At 43.5% G+C, this 19915-nt stretch overlaps 1 protein-coding gene across 1 annotated transcript in view; it reads right to left on the minus strand.

Moving 5' to 3' along the window:
* SUMF1 (sulfatase modifying factor 1) overlaps positions 1–19709 on the minus strand; it is a 79783-nt gene extending 60074 nt beyond the window's left edge. Inside the window, exons 1-3 of the mRNA XM_048488489.1 lie at positions 19467–19709; positions 6764–6937; positions 5030–5104 (exon numbers count right to left, since the gene is read on the minus strand). Coding sequence (XP_048344446.1) covers positions 5030–5104; positions 6764–6937 — 249 coding nt within the window. The 5' untranslated portion in view covers positions 19467–19709. The remainder of the gene's footprint in view (positions 1–5029; positions 5105–6763; positions 6938–19466) is intronic.
* Between the last annotated feature and the right edge of the window lie 206 nt (positions 19710–19915).

The following is a 19915-nucleotide window of genomic DNA, read 5'->3' on the forward strand; positions in this document are numbered from 1 at the left end:
GGTGTCTCTGGTCTCTACTGAAGGAACAAGAGAGATCCATCAACTTCAACTCTGACCCTTACTGTCAAGAACCTGCCTTTGCTTAGCATTTCCTTGGCTTTTTAAATCTTTGGTTCAGGCTTTTGGGCCTAGTAAAATTCACAGAAGGCCCCTTTCTGGGAACTCTATGTCATGATGACTTGCTGTTTCAGAGAAAGAGATGAGGGAATAAGATGGACACAGATGCAAGCGAGATTGTTGGGGTTTCAAGGCCAAGCCCAACAGGGAGTTGTGCACTCGTATTCCATCTCATTAGTGCAAGGAACCCTGGGTAGGGTGAGTGCCTGCTTCTGTGGGCACATATTGGGTGCAATAGTGCATGGTCGCATGCCTCAGCAACACACTTGAATCAGGCAAACTGTAGGCTGCCCGGAACAAAGTGAGGTGATTCATTCTAGTTTGTACCCTTGGTCATTCCTCAAGGTCATCTTTTTGACCATGCTGGGCCTTGCGTGGCCAGAAGATCTTGTTTTACATTTTGGACCCAGAAGATCAGAGCAGAACCAATGGGTTGAAGTTAAATCACAAGAGTTTTCAGCTAAATATTAGGAATAACCTTCTGACAGAGTGATTCCTTGATGGAACAGGCTTCCTCAGGAGGTGGTGGGCTCTCCTTCTTTGGAGGTCTTTAAGCAGAGGCTAGCTGGCCATCTTACAGCAAGGCTGATTCTGTGAACTTAGGCAGATTATGAGAGGGAAGGCAGGAAGAGCTGTGTCAGTGCTTTTCTCTCGTGGCTTTTCTCTTAATGCCAATCACCCATTTGGGTCAGGAAGCAATTTTCTTCCAGGCCAGATTGGCCAGGGATCCTGGAGGATTGGGTGTTTGTTTGTTTGTTTGTTGTCTTCTGGGCATTAAACAGGGGCGATGAGGATACGGGGGAGGAGGGAGTTAGTTGTGAATTTCCTGCACTGTGCAGTGGTTTGAACTAGATGACCCTGAAATCCCTTCCAATTCTAATATCCAGAAGGCTAGAAATTCTGTCCCTTAATCTCCTAGTTAGTCAGAAGGGTTGCAGATGGGCAGTGAGGATTCACTCCCCAGCATCTTGTGTTTTGCTCTTTCCTAACCTCTCGCTACCGGGACACTCACCCATTCCTTTTGACTGGCACCTCACCTAGCCTCAGTAGTCTCTCCTTGGTGCTGCTGATTCCCGCAACATCCAAAAAGTAACCTGGAGCACCGGTTCTGGTCTCTGTACCCTCAACACCAGACGCCAACCATCCTTGGAGCAAGACAGCCAGGTTTGCTGTTTAGCTGGCAGAACTTCTGCCAGGGCAAACCCAAAGTCAGAGTCTGCCATTCAGTCTATCGCAGAATCCATTGTTCTTCCTCCCCCTCTACACTAGATGGTCATTTTCCCCCTTCCGACTGAATGTAAAAATAGGTAAGCTTTCCTGCCCGCCCTCCCATAATTTGTCGGCACAAAAGCACCAATCATTTTCCCAGAAGGAGGCGGGAGAAGTGTGCATCTGGTCGGATTTAAGTGCCCATCCGTTTTTTAAACTGTGGCTTAAACAGACTCACTAAGCTCCCTCCCTCTGCTTTCATTCGCCGCACTAGCTTTCTCCGGCAAGAAGGGAGGAATAAAGCCCGTCGGGTTTCATTGTGCCTCTCAGCCCGCATGCAGAGCGCGCCAACGTGTGCTATTATTGCTCCAATGAATAACAGTTTCCTTTGGGATCACAGTGGGAACATGGCAAGATGAATTACTTATGTGAAAGTTAAACTGATTAGATGTGAAAGCGTTAAGTCACCTTGTGCCTTTCCCTCCCCCTACCGACAATCTGCACAAATGAGACTGAAAGCCCACAAGTGGCTCCCTACCAGTGTTTAAGGAAAAACTAATGTGCTGTTTCTCCTCTTAGCCCATTGTGTTACTTACCTGAAAAACAGTGCCCTGCAGTTCGCAGAACAGAGAGGCAGGATATCGGCGCAGGATTGCAAAATACCATTTTCCCATCCCTTAATAAGACAATGAGTACATATTCCCCAGGGTGGTCATAAGCTTATAACACTGCAATTCTGGGCGGAGTTACACCATTTTTAGCCCATGAATTTCAACCAACTCTGGTTAGGACTGCACTGTTAGTCATCACAGTGTAAGCCATATCACAGTCGCATTCATTTTTGATACACAGGTCTAATTTCTATCTTCAGACTATGACCCAGGGGGAAAAAAAGATCTTGTTCTTTTAATGCCATGGTATCACATGGTCATGGCAATAGCACCACAGACCGGTACTCAAGTCACAGTACAGGCATACCAGTCAGATGTTTCACCCCAATTAAGTGCATCTGGATGGGCATTCCAGTGCATATTAAAAGGATGAAGACACTGACATAGAGATACAAAACCAGAAGAAATCTCATGCGTCATAAGCAACACTGTGTCATAAGCAACACTTGACACACACAGAAGTAAAACTTTGGCCTGTGCTGCTCCACGACTGACCAGGATCTTTGAAGTTCCTGTTCAATATCTGAAGAACAACCTGCTAGTTATTTTCAGATTAACCATATTGAGGAAATTAGTTTAGAATTTACTTATGTAAATGGTGTAATGATTAACCAATTAAGACTTGAAGAAAAGAGGTACTATTTTTTAGTAGGATCGAGTCAAGTTCAATCTCTTAACTAGAGCATCTGATTATTAGAAGTCATGTTTTAGGTTTAGCAACAAGGATTTCTATTCTGCATTGTTTGTATACTTTTTTCTTTCTTTTTATTTTCTATTTTGCTGTGTAATTACTAATGACTTGTGTACATGGACTTCATAAAGTTTTGTTTTAATGTACTGTAATAATATGAAAATAAAGTTTATGTTTTAAAACGGAAAAAAAATAATGCTAGCTATGCAACAGAACTGTTGGAAAGTCCTTGTTCCATGACCAAAATGGGATGGATAAACTGAACCTAAGTGGGAACTCTAGTGAAATGCACAGAGAAGGGCTCTTGGAAGAACGGCTGGCACAAATCTTTCCAATTGTATTTGGGAACCACATTGGCAAAGGCATACTTCTGGCAATAAAAACATTTCTGAGAGATTGACAATTGGATATCAATGTGCAAAAGGGTTCATCAGTGAGACAGGGGGTGTTCTTCACCCTCAAGACTTTCTGTCTGGTCAACTTCTCTTGATAACTTTGGTTGCTTTGTGGTCACAATGGAACTGAGACACTGAAGCACCTCTAGCTCCCATGAACCAGGTAACTGTGCTAAACAGGACTCTGGACTTCAGAGCAGATCAGCAAACAGCATTGCTAATATTGAAGTGAAAGTCCCAGGGACAACTTTATTGGGAGGGAGAAAGAAGAAGAGGAGGCAAATGAGGAAGAAGAGGAGGAGGAGAAATAGAAGAAAGAGGAGGAAGAATTTGGATTTATAGCCCACTTTTCTCACCTGTAAGGCATCTCAAAGCAGTTTGGAAATCCTTCCCTTCCCCTCCCCACATCAGACACCTTGTGAGGTAGGTGGGGCTGAGAGAGTTCTGAAGAACTGTGATTAGCAGATTTCATGCAGAGGAGTGGTAAATCAAACCCAGATTAGAGTTCACTACTCTTAACTGGCTAGACCAGGGGTAGGGAACCTGCGGCTCTCCAGATGTTCAGGAACTACAATTCCCATCAGCCTCTGTCAGCATGGCCAATTGGCCATGCTGGTAGGGGCTGATGGGAATTGTAGTTCCTGAACATCTGGAGAGCCGCAGGTTCCCTACCCCTGGGCTAGACCATACTAGCTTGGTGCAAACCATGGTAAATAAAAAATTGTTAAACATGGAACATGGGCCGGATGGTTTTGCTGCCTCAGAATTACACTATCACATGAATATCCTAGCTGAGGCTCCAAAAACAAAAAATAGAACATCCAGCTGGGTTCTTTTATACCTACCCAAGATATTTTCTCAGCAGAATTAAGACAGTGGAATTTAGCACGCAGATCCTTCCAAAACCATGGGAAGCAACACTTTGGCCAGTATCTTTGCTACGCAAGCGGGGTAGGTTTTATATATGTTCCAAAAGCTGTTATTGTTTAGCCTACTTTTGTCCTCATGTTACAGTTTTAGAAGTTATGGAAAGTTTCATATTCCAAACAGTTAACAGAATGGATCTTTGAGTAGGAGCCTCAGCCACCGCCATCACCCGCCCCCCATAGACATTTGTCCAGAATGTGTAGGGACTCTCAGATCTCAAGTGGGATGTAGCACAGGGAGTGCCAGCAAGGAAGAAGAGGAAGAATCCCCCATTCACTCCCTTGTCCTGGCAGCAGAGGGAAAAAAGGGTGGGAAGTCATTTCTGCCAATTGCCTTCCTCCCTCCTACACCACCCCGCTATGTTCTCAAGGGCTCTCCAACTGTCAGAAGCAGCTTGGGAAAGGCACAAAGAAGGCCAAAAGGGAGAGTCTTAGCTCCCTGAGCCACTTCCATAGACAGTTTGTGGGATCAAAACCATAGTTCATAGACTGCTGTTTGTTTTTTTAATACAAATATGCCATTGTAAATCATGAAAACCCCTGGTCCCAAGCATCCATGTTCTAATGCATGCATGTCACAGGCTGTCAGAAGGCACCTTGGGCATGTCTGTCAACTGAGCAGTATCACAGCTTATGAAGGCAGAAAGCCACAGTTGGTTGCTTATAAGGAAGAACGTACTCCTAATAGCTCCTCCGATGCAGGTGAGTCATTTTATGGTCCCCAAAAGGGAGAAAAAGAACCTAAGTGGACACTCAGTGTTCACTTTCAGCTTATACATTCCCACCCACCCTCACCCCATTCCACTCAGGAAGGGGCATCATGCCCTAATTCACAGCACTAACCCAATCCTGCAAGTTAGTTATTGTACTGCTTCCACACCTAAATCCGACACATTTTTGCAGGTCCCTCTGTTCTTTGATGACAGTACTGTGGCAGGCAGTATTATTACTACCAATAAAAAAGGTGTATAACCTCAAATTATCAGGCCCAACACACTAGCTGAAAAGCACACGACTCACCCTCTGCTGAATTTCACTCTTCACTTGTTCACTCAACATGCCTTCAAATACAAAGGAATCGCCAAATCTTTCTGCCTGGGAGGGAGGAGAAGAGAGACAACACAGAGTCAGGTTTTCAAGTTTCCTGTGCAAATGTTTTCATTCCCAAATTACCCAAAGAAAGCATCGAATTAGAGAATTAATTAATGGGCTTCAGTTTTAATAGCAATTTAGAGTCAGGAAACGGCTATATTTGCTATGAGCATATGGAGAATACAGAAGACCCCTTTGCTTAAGGAGATCATCATTCCCAAATAAGTCAATAGGATGAAGTGCAGACTCTTATTAGAAGCACAGAGAGCAGCAGCAAGAACCTCTGTAAATATTTCTCACATAAGAACATAAGAATGAGCCTGCTGGATCAGACCAGAGTCCATCTAGTCCAGCACTCTGCTACTCGCAGTGGCCCACCAGAACCTTTGGGAGCTCACATGCTGGATGTGAAAGCAATGACCTTCTGCTGCTGCTGCTCCCGAGTGCCTGGTCCGCTAAGGCATTTGCAATCTCAGATCAAGGAGGATCAAGATTGGTAGCCATAAATCTACTTCTCCATAAATCTGTCCAAGCCCCTTTTAAAGCCATCCAGGTTAATGGCCATCACCACCTCCTGTGGCAGCATATTCCAAACACCAATCACCGTTGCGTAAATAAATCTTTCCTTTTATTAGTCCTAATTCTTCTCCCCAGCATTTTCAATGAATGCCCCCTGGTTTTAGTATTGTGAGAAAGAGAGAAAAATTTCTCAGCAGAAGTATTTCTCATTCACTGGAAATATCAGATTGCCCAGAATTCTACTTTTCTCAAAATGGTATGGGAATCACGGGGATGCTGGTGAGCATTCTGGCAAGCAGCATCCAGTACTTTACAATCTGGTCCTACTCCAGCATAAGGCAGCTTCAGGTACTGTATAGTAACGAATAGGTTGCTTGCGTAACACCCTGGGATGGGAACAACAAGCAATAAAAATCCATAAAACCATTCAGTTCAGCCTCTCTCTGCCTTCTGAGCTTTTGGCCAGGCTCAATTGGCATGTGCAGACCCAAACAGTCCAAGATCGGAGTATTTAAAAGACTGCATACACCCATAGGAACCTGCTCAGCAATTAAAATCCTCTCCAAAGGCCTTTTTCAGCATGCCTCCATCTTCAGAGATAAGATAGGTGGGTTACCAGAAACAAGGTCTTTCCCATCCTATTAAGGCTACTGGTCAGAATCTACATTCAACAAAACAAAAGGACACAGTCAGGTATCTGTCAGACTCTGAATTCAGCATCCTGAGAACCTCCGTTCTTCCTTCATGGCTACAGAGAACACACCAGTTGTGCCTCTTTACATCTCAGAAGGTAGCAGAAGTGTGAAGGGGGATGTAGAATAGATTCACTTAGCACCTCACTTTGCCTCACGTGGCCAACCAAGGCACAACATTACACACATTACCTCTTTGGTTCAAATCATAGGTCTTGGTGTTGAGCTTAGACATTCTAGAACTGGTTACCTAAAAGCTAGAGCAAATTTCTTTGGGGAAACCAGTGCCCTTTTCACCATTTCAAGTAATTTAAAGGGGTCTGAAAAAGACTGGATCTTTCCATTATCTTTATTCAGCAAATTTATGAATTTTCCTTTCCTTCTGAGCGTGAGCATCAGTTTCTATTTGGCCAAAGGACAGTCACTGTAAAAAGAAATGATCATCCCTTACCTCTGTGAAATAGCTGGTAGCATTCACAAACTTCTCAAACTCAGCATTACTGACTTCATAGCGATCCATGTAGAAACTGCTGATGTGAACTCTCCTTGCAGGCCATTCTCCATCTTGTTGTATAGCTGGCTCATCCGTTCCCATTGTAAATACTCCAGCTGGAATCAAGACCATCTGCAAGTTGAAGGAAACCATTGCAAGCATTTCCAGATGAAATTGCCCTTCCACCTTGTGAGGAGTTAAGTAATTGATGCTGCTTTTCAAGACTGCGTCCAGCAAAGCTGTCATCTGCACATTGTGATCACATGTTGCAAAGCAAACCTCTTTTCAACAAACAGGCCACAGATGATGACCAACACTATTTTGCACCAGATGTTGCCTGAAAATCAGCTGACAGGATTGGATGAAGAAGAGTCAAGTGACAACAGCGCAATAAGGAAATGAAAGTGTGGTCGATTCCCCACGGGGAAATTCTATCTAGATCAAACCAAGTTTGTAAAGAAACTGCACCTTTTAATCAAGGTTTCAACCTTCCCACCGCAGTGAAGACATGTAGGCCTATCTTGGATGCCAGAAATGTAGCAATTCCCACTACCATGCAATCTCCTTTGCGGGTCTCTCCTGATTGGCTGGCGTGCCATGTTGGGGCTGAATCTCAGGGCATTAAATTTTCCTACTTGCTAACCTGAGGTTCACTCGTTTGCAAGGATGAACGTTTAAGTGTTTAGGCGCTAAGCAGGTTTTCGCTTGTTTGGAAGGGTGAATGGTTAATCGTTTAAGCGGTTTTTCGTTATGCTAACGCCGAGACCAATGGTGAAATTGAAACCTGGAAGAGGCTGCGCGCGCATCGCTCAGCGTCCACCGAGAGCTGATTGGTTGCTAGACTTGCATCACGCTCCACAGTGGGAATTTCAAACACAGATTGGACCCCCATTCCTCCCTATGAAACTGGATCGTTATGCAGCAGCGGGAAAAAGTTGTACTTGCAAGCAGGTTCTGCCGGGACACGGGATAAGGGGGAGAACGAGCTCCAGAAACGGGATGAATCCCTGTTTGTTGCTCAAGCAGTGGGGAGTTCTTGCTGAAACCTGGATATTTCGCGTGAGTATCACGCGATTAATTGACCGTGGGGAATCAACCTGTGGTTCAGGAAAAGACTGAAAGGCATTTGGTGCAAAGAACTGGAAGTGGTCAATTTACAGAGTAGAGAAACTAACAGTCCAATTCTATGAAACTACATAACCTTCTCAGCTGTTCTCCTCCAATTGACTCAGTATAACTACTAGGGATAGTATCAAAAATTATAAGAAACTACAAAGCAGGGGAGAGATGCTGATAAGGGAATTAAAGCAGGTTCATACGACAAACATCTAAATCCTTCAAAGTGGTGAGGGGGCTGCCAGCTTCTGCGACATAATGCACTGTACAGTACGCCCCATTCACTCTTGTCATAAGATGGCAGGCCCTCCCCTCCACTAAGAACAAGAATTTTGGCATTTCTCAAATGTATGAACTAGTGCCTGATTCTTTTGTGTGAAATATAGAAAGCAAGAACAAAGAGAGCAGCTTATTAGCATTCTCTGGAGGATTAGCTCAAGAAAACAACTTTACTCAGCAAAATTAATGTTCCATGCCACACAGTCGAGCTTCCAAATCCAAAACACTGCCTTGGTGGATCAGGCCATGGATCCTTTTTTTAAAATCTAAGGTTGCATTCAGACATCATGGGAAAACCCCCCTCAGTTTTGTTCTGATGAACTCAACTCTGGCTTACTCCAGCATGTGGACAAGAAGCAGACCGGATTAATTCTACACATGGGATTGATGGCACCCTATACTATCAAAGTTAATCCAGGAGTTCAAGATTCGGCCAATCACGGGCTCTCTTTAGAATGCCTCTAACAACCGAGTGTTCAGCACCAACACCCAAGCCGGAGCACTTCTAAAACAAAGACTCATCCGGCTATGTAGCAGATGAAGTTACAATTCTATTTAGTTCTTTTTGTTGAAAAGGGTATAGAAAACTATGGTGATATCAAAGATTGCCTAAACCAACAGGAAGTCTTCAGTCTTGGTTCACGGTTTTAGGTAACCAGCTCGAGATGGTTTTAGGTAACTAGTCTTCCATCCTACCGAGATTGATAAAATGAGTACCCAGTTTGTTGGGGGTAACTGTAGATGACTGGGAAAGTCCATGGCAAACCACACCATAAACAGTCTGCCTAGTAAATGTAGTGATAGTCGTTACCCTCTGGGTCTATAATGACCTGGTCCTTACACATGGACTAACTTTACTTTTCTCTTAAATACTGACTAACACTGTTTCCAGCAGGCAAAAGTCACTAGAAAGCTCACCCTCAGGGCAATAATGAGGTGACCTATAAACACAGATATCTCCACTTCACTATCACACTTAGGTTTTATTTCCGGAATGAAGAGTTACCTAGAAGGGCAACTGTCATATGGGTAGTTATCATTATGGTTGTGTTGCAGTTGAAAATCTGAACAAGGTTAATTGTCCCCAAGCTGATCCAGAGGACAGGAAATCCAAGGTGGAAGCATCAATTGATCTCAAATGCTTGCTCATAGACTAGTTCTGTCTTCAGTGTGTATACAACATCTTTGCTTGACTATGCTACGCCTCGCCTGGCCATCTCTCCATTCAATGGGAATGCTGGTTGTTAACAGCCCTTTATTACCAAGTGAAAAGGGCACCGGCCCATGGTTCTTGGCTGTTGGTTTTCCTTCATTCCTATCTGGCCCTCCTGGCACACAGCAGGGCTTTCCTTGTGCAGCCCCAGCAGTTAGTAGCTTATTAATTATTTACTTTTTCACTTGTGGCTGAAGGCCACTTACAATTCTAAATTAAACCAGTCCACAAAAAAATTAAGCCCCACTTACATTGCTTGGAGCGGTAAGGCAGGGTCATCTTCATGGCTCTTTGAGAGGACAATTATTATTACCTTGGTTTAATGGTGGTAATTATATTTCTGAGGGAAACACCATGTCTGTGGGTCATGTCAGTGGTGGGATCCAAAAATTTTAGTAACAGGTTCCCATGGTGGTGGGATTCAAACTGTGGCATAGTGCCAATGGGGCTGGGCGGGACACAACGGGGTATGCCGCATGGCGCCTGCGAGGTGGGGCATTCCTGATCGCAAGCTGTGCGCAAGGCGAATTTGTTTCACTGTGCTGTGTGAGTCCTTAGGCGGAAACTTAATGCACGAGGCTTAGGCTGCCACGCACGCCGGTGCACCTCCTGCTAGACTGCTTCAAGTTTTGCGCGCTACTGCTGAGAGGAGGGGCATAACTAAGCCAAAAATCATGTGGCAAAATCACCAATTAGTAACCCCCCCCCCCCCCTCGGCACACACAAATAATTAGTAACCTACTCTCGGGAACCTGTGAGAACCTGCTGGATCCCACCTCTGGATTATGTACTGAAAATGGTGCAGTGGTTTATGTTTTTGTGAGGCTTGTTTTTATGTTTACACTGAGAGTCCTTTAGCAATAGCTAAGAGACAAGTAAAACTGAGACCAAGGTAGTATGTTCTGAAGCATCATCTTCTTCATATATTGAAATTTGTTAGAACACCACAAACTCTCATGTTTCAGTCCACTGCTGGAGAAGACTGAGAAAGTTTGCATCAGTCTCAAAGTACAGCAGTAACGAAGGCAGCACTGGGTTCAGTTTTTGCATCAGGATCATGCCAAGCTGCTGTAGAAGACCGCTTCTTCCTGTGCCAAGCGCATCTCTGTGTGGTCAGGTTTTTGCAGTGCTTGTAAAAACCGTAACGCTGCTGCGTTCACCATCTGCGACCAAGTAATCCAATGAGTATATATACACGGATGCTTGTCAAAGGCTGCTTTGCAGTACACCCACCCACAATATGCCAGGGCTGTATGCCTGTATTTTCTTAAGCACCAAAAAGGACATGCTTTGCAAAAAAAAAAAAAAAAAGGCTCCATTAGGACAACAGAAGATATCCAAATGGTAATTCACAGTTTAGATTTAAGATTAACAGTAGACAGAAGATACCCAAAGCTTTTGGCCTACTGAGGAAAGTTAGAAGGGAAGTGTCAGAGTGCCAGAGAAGAAGAAGAGTTTGGATTTATACCCCACCTTTCTTTCCTCTAAGGCAGGGGTAGGGAACCTGCGGCTCTCCAGATGTTCAGGAACTGCTTAATTCCTCTATTTTCTTACCAGGCATGGCCAATTGGCCATGCTGACAGAGACTGGGATGGGAATTGCAGTTCCTGAATTTATCTGGAGAGTCCTATGTTCCCTACTCCCCCCTGCTCTAAGTGGCACTTAAGGTGGTTTACATGCTTCTTTCCTTCCTCTCTCCGCTTTAGACAACAGACTTACCCTTAGGGCGAGATTACATCAGGGTCCCCCCTACATTGAGGGGGTCCTGCCATCCCTCATGAGGCTTAGGTTTTAAATTTAGAGATTAGGGTCTGACTTTTATTATGTAATATGGTTTTGCTGTTTTACAGCTTTAAAAGCACTTCTATGGATTACTATTAATGTTTGTTACCGCTTGTTTTAAAGATTTTTAGTGACTTGTTTTACCATGTTTTATGCTGTACACTGCCTGTGAGCCCCTAGGGAGGGATGGGGCGGTATAAAAGTTTAATAAATAAATAAATAAAAATTGTGAGGTGGGTGGGGCTGAGAGCGTTCCAAAGAACTCAATGTGACCAGCCCGGGGGGGCTCACCCAGTAGAATGTAGTGGAGTCGGTGAAACACACTCTAATTCACCAGATGGAGCCTCTGCCACTCAGGTGGAGGAGTGGCGAATGCAACGTCCCGCCCACCCCTCGAATTGCTCTTGCCACTTTAATGCCATGCTGATACATGCAAAGTTAGACTCACGGTCCCTCTGCCCCCGCCACACATAGCGGCCAATTCTTCTTCAACAAGATGATAGTTCTGAAGTGCAGTCCCTCTGCACCGGCGAATCAAGAAACTGCCCCACACTTTTTTCATCTGGGAAGGAGCCCTGCTTCTACCTCAAGAACAAACAAGCAAAAAGGGTATTCTATTCATGCCACGCTTTTTAGCCAATGTTTTACAGTGAAAAATCAAATTCAGTGGAAAGGTACAACATATTATCTTATTTTGTGTGGACAGCAGTGTCTGCTGACCTCTGACGACAAAATTCATGTTCTAAATTGTTCCCTCCAGAATGATTTGGAGGTTCCTGGTAACTGAATGATTATAGTCTAGTCCTGCAAAGCCTCCAGGATGTTCATGAAACTACACCGAAGCTCTCTACCAGCATGGCCAATTGGCCATGCTGACAGAGGCTGATGGGAATTGTAGTTCCTGAACATCTGGAGAGCCGCAGGTTCCCTACCCCTGACATAGCCTCACCGGGACCACTGTTGTTGCTATCCATTCATAATGTTTATGAAGGGTTCATAATTGGAAGCTCCATCCATGATAAGTTGGACATGTATTCTAAATAAATGATGTCTGAGATTTGAGACTAGGGAGAAGTTTGGGTACCTAGTTCGAAGTTGGGGCTGCCTAGTCTGCTACAAGACTGTGTCTTACAGGAAAGGCTCCTACACCTTTAAAAAGCCACGTGAGAAGCAGAAATTCAACAAATAAATCCTTTCCTATCACAAACATACAAGACGAACAACTCAATTTGTGGCCCTTTTTCTGTGTAGCAGTTGACTTCCCATCCGCAAGCAATTATTTTACATCAGATCTTATGCATGTTGACAAAGGAGGCTTGGAAGAACAGTCCTGGGTAAAGCCCCTTGAAACAACTGGCCTGCCAGTGCCTACAGAAGTGTTTTCAACCTGATTTTGTGCTCTAAGCCTGAGTGGAGTTAAGGTTAGCAACGCCTCCTGCATCATTCAAACTCACCAGGTGTCTAAATTGGATGGTGATGATTGCCAGCCAGCTGGGATTTGTGTGTTCTCTTGCTCACTGCTTGAAATCTTTCCTGCAAGTACCATCTGAGTGCCAGAATTTCTTTTGATCTAAATAAAACATAAACTGGCAGAGATACGTACTATGAAACTGACCATCTTTCACTTTCTTGCTGAGTCATTATAACCATGAAAAACTATTCAAAAGTTGCCTTGGCAATCTCAAGATTAATGACCCACTTCTCAGTTATCTCTGGAAAACATAGGAGCCCTTCAAACATTAAGGAAAAGCAGAGCCCTTACATGGCTGAGCAAATAGCAGCCTCCTATAATGATACAGGCAGACAGTCTTATCCATACACAGTCAATGGAAGCCCCCACCCTCTCCCCCAGGAGTCATTACAGACCCTGAAATTCTAATGATTCCAGATTTTATGCCAGAATAAAATATTGTTACTCTTTCAGGTGTCACAAGAGTGTACTTTTTCACTCTTCTTAAAAATAGACATGCTTACGATTATTTGTTGTAAACATCAGAGAGACGCCTTGGCCGCTGTCTTATTTTCCAGGCTCATGTTGATGGGTTTTTTTAAATGAGAGGAAGGGAAATTGGAGTGAAAGACTGCAGATCATAATTCGTTAAAATATTTGAAAGTTCGCAAGATCCAGCAATGCGTATGGTTGATTCCTTCCCAACTAGTTACACATGACACGTATAATACTCCAGCAATCAAGATTTGTTGTACGCCAATTATCTAAGGACTAGCACTAAAGCCCATTTTAAATTAAAATAAATTGGGCTCAAGGAAGGAGGGAGGAAAGGAGGGCAGGGGGGAATGTTGTGAGCCCTACACACACATCGGCTGGGGGTTTGTCATCAGACATTCCATTCCTTAGGCAACTATGTATAAGGATAGCCTTGCTGAATCAGATCAAGAACCCAACCAGTTTACTACTCTGGATCTAACAGTGGCCAGACAGATGCATGCTTGTAAACTTCTGAGAGACAAGGAGATTAACCTCACACTTTGGGTCTCCCTATAGGATATATACAACATAAAGAAAGCTGATAATAGGAAATATTACCTATAATAGGAATGTCACCGATAAAACTCTTCGTAATTCCAGTTACTTTAAAACTATGCCATTTGCCATAAAAAATATTCTGCAGCAGCAATCAAAGTTAACAAAGCCGTATATTTCCACAAGTACATGCACAAATAAAACCTATCACCAAGGACCTTTCCGCACAGGCAGAATAATGCACTTTCAATCCAATTTCACAATTGTTTGCAAGTGGACTTTGCTATTCCGCACAGTAAAATCCAGCTGCAAAGTGCACTGAAAGTGGATTGAAAGTCCATTATTCTGCATGTGCGGAAGGGGCTCAAGTCATTCTATGAACACAATGCTATGATGCGCACATAATGCTCAGCACACAATTCTATGCTGATAACAGGAAATGTTACCTATTATGACAGAATTACCAATACAACTCTCAGTAATTCAGGTCATTTTAAAACTATGCCACTTGCCATCAAAATGTTCTGTAGCAGTAATCAAAAGTTTACTAAGCAGTGTACTTCCACATATACATGCGCAAATAAAACCTGTCACAAGTCATTCTATGTGCACAAGTGAAGCAGATCATTTTAAAATAAAGGCTGGTTATAGCATTAGTTATTATCAATGGAAACATGGGGCTTTCTCTTCTTGTGACCCAATTTTAATACAGAACCTACAGTTTAACATGGTAATCAAGCTCCATTTTGTTTTTGCTTTCTAATAGCTGAGCCACTACCACAAGACTGAAAAACTAAAAACAGTCATATTTTCAGTAGTCAGTCAACAAGAGTACTTGTATGAAAACTTTATTTGGTATCACCACCATCAACCAAGTCACATTAGGCAATTACTCCTACCTTCTCCCTTCCTAATTCCTCACCCTGAGGGACACTCCAATAAGTTGATCAATGATCAATAGTGACACAGCACATGCTTTGAATGTTGAAGGTCTAACTAGCTTCAAGAATTTCTAACTGAAGGTTGTGGACAGCCACCACCATTTAGTATACATAGTTCCAGGAAGTATAGTGTAATAGACTGTTGAGCTAGGACTGGGTAGTTCAATATTACACTCAACAATATGTTAATTAGCAGACTCTGGGCTAGTTGCTGTCTCCCAACCCAGCCTACTTCACAAGAATGCTACAAAGATAAAAATGGGGGGAGGAGGTCCCCCTGAACCTTTTGGAAAATGTGATGGATAAAAATGTAACAGTGCAGGCCTACAGAAACCAGTGGTGTGACTTGATATAAAGCAGCTTTGTGCATTTATATATTCTAATCAATTCTCGGCACAGAAATCTATTTTTCCAGCAGTCCAACATTTAAAAAGAAGTAATCCACACGAATATAGCCTCTGTGTCACATTCACCCAATTCAAGAGTGTCAGATTGTAGAAACTCTGTTCACAGACGTCTGTGCACTGATAAACAGCTCACTTACACACCAAGACATAGAAAACGTACCAAATGCACATTACAAAGACTAGACTATTTCCGCAATGTGCTTACGTTGTTGTTTTATTCCTTTTGTGCACAGAGGGCAATCTAGGAACAGTTTTATTAACCCAGTTTCGCAGACATGGAGGCTAAGATTCAGTAACCCAAGGCCAGGGTCAAATTCTATGTTTGGGATGTTTGCATCACAATCACTGTTTCCATATGGTTGGCTTCCATAGTTCTTCTGTCATGTCTGATGTTTACATTACACCGGTCACCTGACTTACATGTACTTATAAGTACTTATGCTTCTTATGCTAGAGTTCTTGCACCATTCTCAAGTGGATGATGATAGAGGGCTGATTTGGATGACATGTATGATGATAACAGGGCAGGGATCCAAATTTTACTTATTGCAATTGGGAGAGGCAATCTTGGCACAAATTGAAGTTTTACACCAGCCAAGTTCCAAGGTTACCAAAGAGAAGATTAGGTAATGGATGAGAAATGTTACCAGCTAGCGCTGAGACAGACACGAACACACAAATTGACAGATCAGCCTTCACAAAAGAACTTGAGGTTTATAACCTACGCAGTTGGCAAGGGCCTGCCCTTCAGAAGGACCTTGGGATTCTCATACTTTTCTTTCAGTGCCTAAAGAGGCAAACAAGGAAAGGGGACATTTAAAAAAATAATCAGTGCTACTCATTTGAGCTGTTGTGAGCAATGCAGAGAATTTGGGGGGGGGGATATATTCACAAAGGCTATTTCTCTCAGACAAACAGTGGGGTCTAGGGGGATCCACCTAATTAATATTTTCCTGGGGTAAGACCAGAGCTTCCCATCTTTGTAATGCTTGCGGGGGGAGTGGGGGGGACTTTTGCTGAAACCAGCTCATTTTAAAGAGGTCAGATAGCCTAGTGATCCCAGCAGCCATGGGCAACCCAGTGCTCCCTGAGGTCTTTCCTGGAAACCACTTGTTACCTTCCTCAAAGCACTTGTTACCTCCCCGCGCCAGGAATCCCAGCTTTACTCCAGGAAATGCTTCAGAAGACCCCAATATGCATCACCTCTGGATCTACAGGAAATTCCCACTCAGTAATATCTGCCCTGTCAGAGATTACCTGGCTTAGAATCCCCCAATGTTTTGTAACTGCTCCCCAAAATGGCTTTTTCATGGTGGCGCCCACTAGTCCCTCTCAACATTCCAAAAGAGCCCAAAGGTTCAAAAAGATTTGGGACCCCAGTATAACTATAAAGAGTTTAACAGGGGTACATAACACACGATAGGACTGCTTTGCCTTAAAAACACCTGACAATATTGGTACAGTTATCAGTACCTCTGTAATACTTCCTGTGTACCAAGTGGCTTGCAATTCATCTTTAACTCATGCTTACAAGCACATTTTGAGGTAGCTTGCATTGAAAGATAGCAACTTGCTAAGCCTGCTTGATGAAATTCATGAGTAGAGATTTGCACTTAAGTTTCTCACATCCATAGTGGGGTAGTGGTTAAGAACAGTGGACTCTGATCTGGAGAACTGGGTTTAATTTCCTCTCCTCCACATGAGCACCTGACTCTTATCTGGTGAAGTGCATTTGTTTCCCCACTCTTACACATTAAGGCTGCTAGGAGTCACAGTTCTCTCAGAACTCTCTCCACTCCACCTACCTCACAAGGTGTCTGTTGTGTGGAAAAGAAGGGAAAAGAGTTTATAAGCTGCTTTGAGTCTCCTCACAGTCAGAAAGGTAGGGTATAAATCCAAACTCTTCTTCTACATCCAGTATGATAGCCAGTGAAAACTGCTGACTGAAACCTTGTTTTCCAACATATTGCTTAGACAGAATACACAGAAGTCAAATATATTTCCTAATTAAATTGCTTAATAAAAATCAGTACTGTCCTCAGTTATGTCCTAATTAGATATGTGGTGGTGGTGAAGCCTCCAGTACACTCAACTGTTCATAGGTTCATTGACAGTGTACAACAATGCCTTTGGACTACTAAATATTCCAGCTCCAAGTGGTATAAAATGCTGTGGCCAAGATGTTAACTAGAATGGGTCACAGGGACTACCACTCCTCTCTTGTTCAGTCTTCACTGGCTCCCAGTTTGCTTCCAGGTCAAGTCACGGTGCTGGTATTGAACTTTTTAAACCAGTATGATGTAGTGTTAAGAGCGGTGGACTCTAATTTGGTAAACCAGATTTGATTCCCCACTCCTCCACATGAAGCCTGCTAGGTAACCTTGGGCTGGTTACAAAATGACTTCAGAGGCAATTTACAAACTGAGAATGATTCAGACGAGGCAGATGTTCTCAGTGTTCTGGACTGCTGAGTCAGTGAGATCAGGGAGTATCTGGTTTTGGATGGGGTTGTATTGCCTCAGAGGGACCAGATGCGAGATCTAGGGGTACTCCTGGATACATCATTGTCCTTTGAGGTTCTGGTGGCAGTGGTGCCACAAGGGCCTTCCAGCAGCTCTGTCTGGTTCACCAGCTATGCCCATTTTTGGACAATGGGGACCTGTTTAGAGTGTCATATGCTCAGGCAACCTACCAATTGGATTACTGTAATGTGCTGTACATGGGGCTGCCCTTGACATTTTTTTTTTGCACTGTGGTAGTGCTGCAAAGCAACGGATGCTTGACCTCTGTACTTTGCAACCACATTTTTGTGCTACTGTGGCTCCACAATGCATCAGATTTATGATTGTTGTGTTCAGATCAGTGGTTAAAGACATGTGATCTGATGCTGAAATGAGGGTGACCCAATTTTGCAAAAACCATGAGGATCCATGAAATCCATGCTTTGCAACAATGTTTTTGAACCACTGTGGTCTCCCACGCATCGGATCCATGATTGTTGTGTTGAGCTTTGTGGCTAGAGACATGATATATGATGAGATGGTGATTTTGAGGCGTCCTAGTGCAAAAAATCATGAGGATCCGTGTTTTTCAAACACGTTTTGCACAACTGTGGTGCCATGAAGCATTGGATGATGATTTTTGCAGGTCTGCCGGTAAACTAAGACATGCTGTACAGTATCATGGTGGTTTCATTGAATTCCAGTATAAAAATATGAATTCATGAGGATCCATTTAAAATCATCTGGATTTGACCTCTACCCAGTCCCCAGCTGCTGGCAAAAAGAGAAAGAAAGCATAAAGGGAAAGAGAGTCATGGAGCATAGCATACTTTATTTGAAGGACTAAACTCCCACACAATTAGGTATGGCAAGCCAGGGAGACCAATACATTATAGTACTAATGCAAAAACATGACTGGAATTGCTGAGAAAGACAACAATGCTAGGAAAGCTGAAGGCAGCAGGAATAAAGGAAAATCCAACCAAAGCTCAGTAAAGGAAGCCATAGCCCTCAGTTGTCAGGACCGAAACAAGGCTGTTACTGATAGGACACCCTGGAGATCATTTACTGATAGGGTTACTATAGGTTGAAAGCAACTAGGCTGGAAGCAATTCGACAGTCCTTAACATACACACAGCAGAAAACTTGAAACCTTTTACGGATCATCTATTTAAAAACATGGCAGTAGAGAAATAATTGCAGGATTTGAGATTTAAAAGAAAACACCAGGTTGAATTAGAATATTAGAAATTATAAAGTGTGTAACTGATAAATGGTTTCATTTTAAATATATGCACGAACCTAGAATGGATTAGAATTCACAATGGCTGATTCCGCATGGGCCAAAAACAGCAGTGTGAAAACGGTGTGAAAATGGCGTAAAAGGGTTTGAAATGGTGTAAAAGGGTTTATACTGCTTTCACACCGTTTTCACACTGCTGTTTTTGGCCCATGCGGAATCAGCCAATGAGATAGCAGGAGGTCATCATTCAGTGTTGATGATGTGTAGTTTAGTTAGTTATAACAGGTTGAGTCTAGTTATTATATGAGTTATGTTTTAACTCTTGTGTCTGTATGTGTTTATTTTTCTTTTCTGTATTTCCTATTTTTGTTTGGTATTGATGTGATGGTAGCGTGAAAGGGTTATTTTGAATGCTGAGAAAATTTTAAAAATTACATTAAAACACACAGACACACAAAACATGTCCCCTCAGAAATGTGACAGCTGCTGGGAGCTCAACACCACAGGAGTCAGAGGCAGAATCTGCACTTAGATAGGGCAGCCTGTGGACGGTACCTGAAGGATGAACTAAACTGACAGAAACATCCGTAGACTCAATAGGAACACTTAGTTTCTACACTGGTCTCTTCCCCCTCTCACTATCCCCATGCACCCTCTACCCTTCCAAGCCATCACCTGCCGACCCCCTTTGTCTTACCTGGCTGCCTTCATTTTTCAAGCACCCAGCCTCCACATCCTGCTTTAACTGCTGGGAAGCACTACTCTCCAGGGAATATTTCTGCGCTGGCTCCGCCTCCACGCCCCTGGCCCGGTTGCTGCTGCAGCCGCAAGCTCCTCCAGTCTTCCCAACACCAGCATCGTCCTGCAAACACGTCACCGATCCCAACCACAGGACCCAACAAGTGACAACCACACAAGACGGCCCCAGCCTGGGCGCAGCCATGCTTGGCGGAGAATCACGTGGCAGGGAAGCGGTCAGCTGACTTCGTGTAAGGCAAGGGGCTTTCCAGCACGAATCTATTGGTTTCGCGGGACCTTGCGCTCTGCCAACAAGCTAACGGTTTTCTGCAGCAAGAATTGCAAGAAAAGGCTAGACAAATGCATCCCACGCTTTTCTCCCAAGGCGATCTGGTTCTCTCTCTCTCT

The sequence above is a fragment of the Sphaerodactylus townsendi genome, linkage group LG03 (assembly GCF_021028975.2).
Source record: "Sphaerodactylus townsendi isolate TG3544 linkage group LG03, MPM_Stown_v2.3, whole genome shotgun sequence".
NCBI lineage: Eukaryota > Metazoa > Chordata > Lepidosauria > Squamata > Sphaerodactylidae > Sphaerodactylus > Sphaerodactylus townsendi.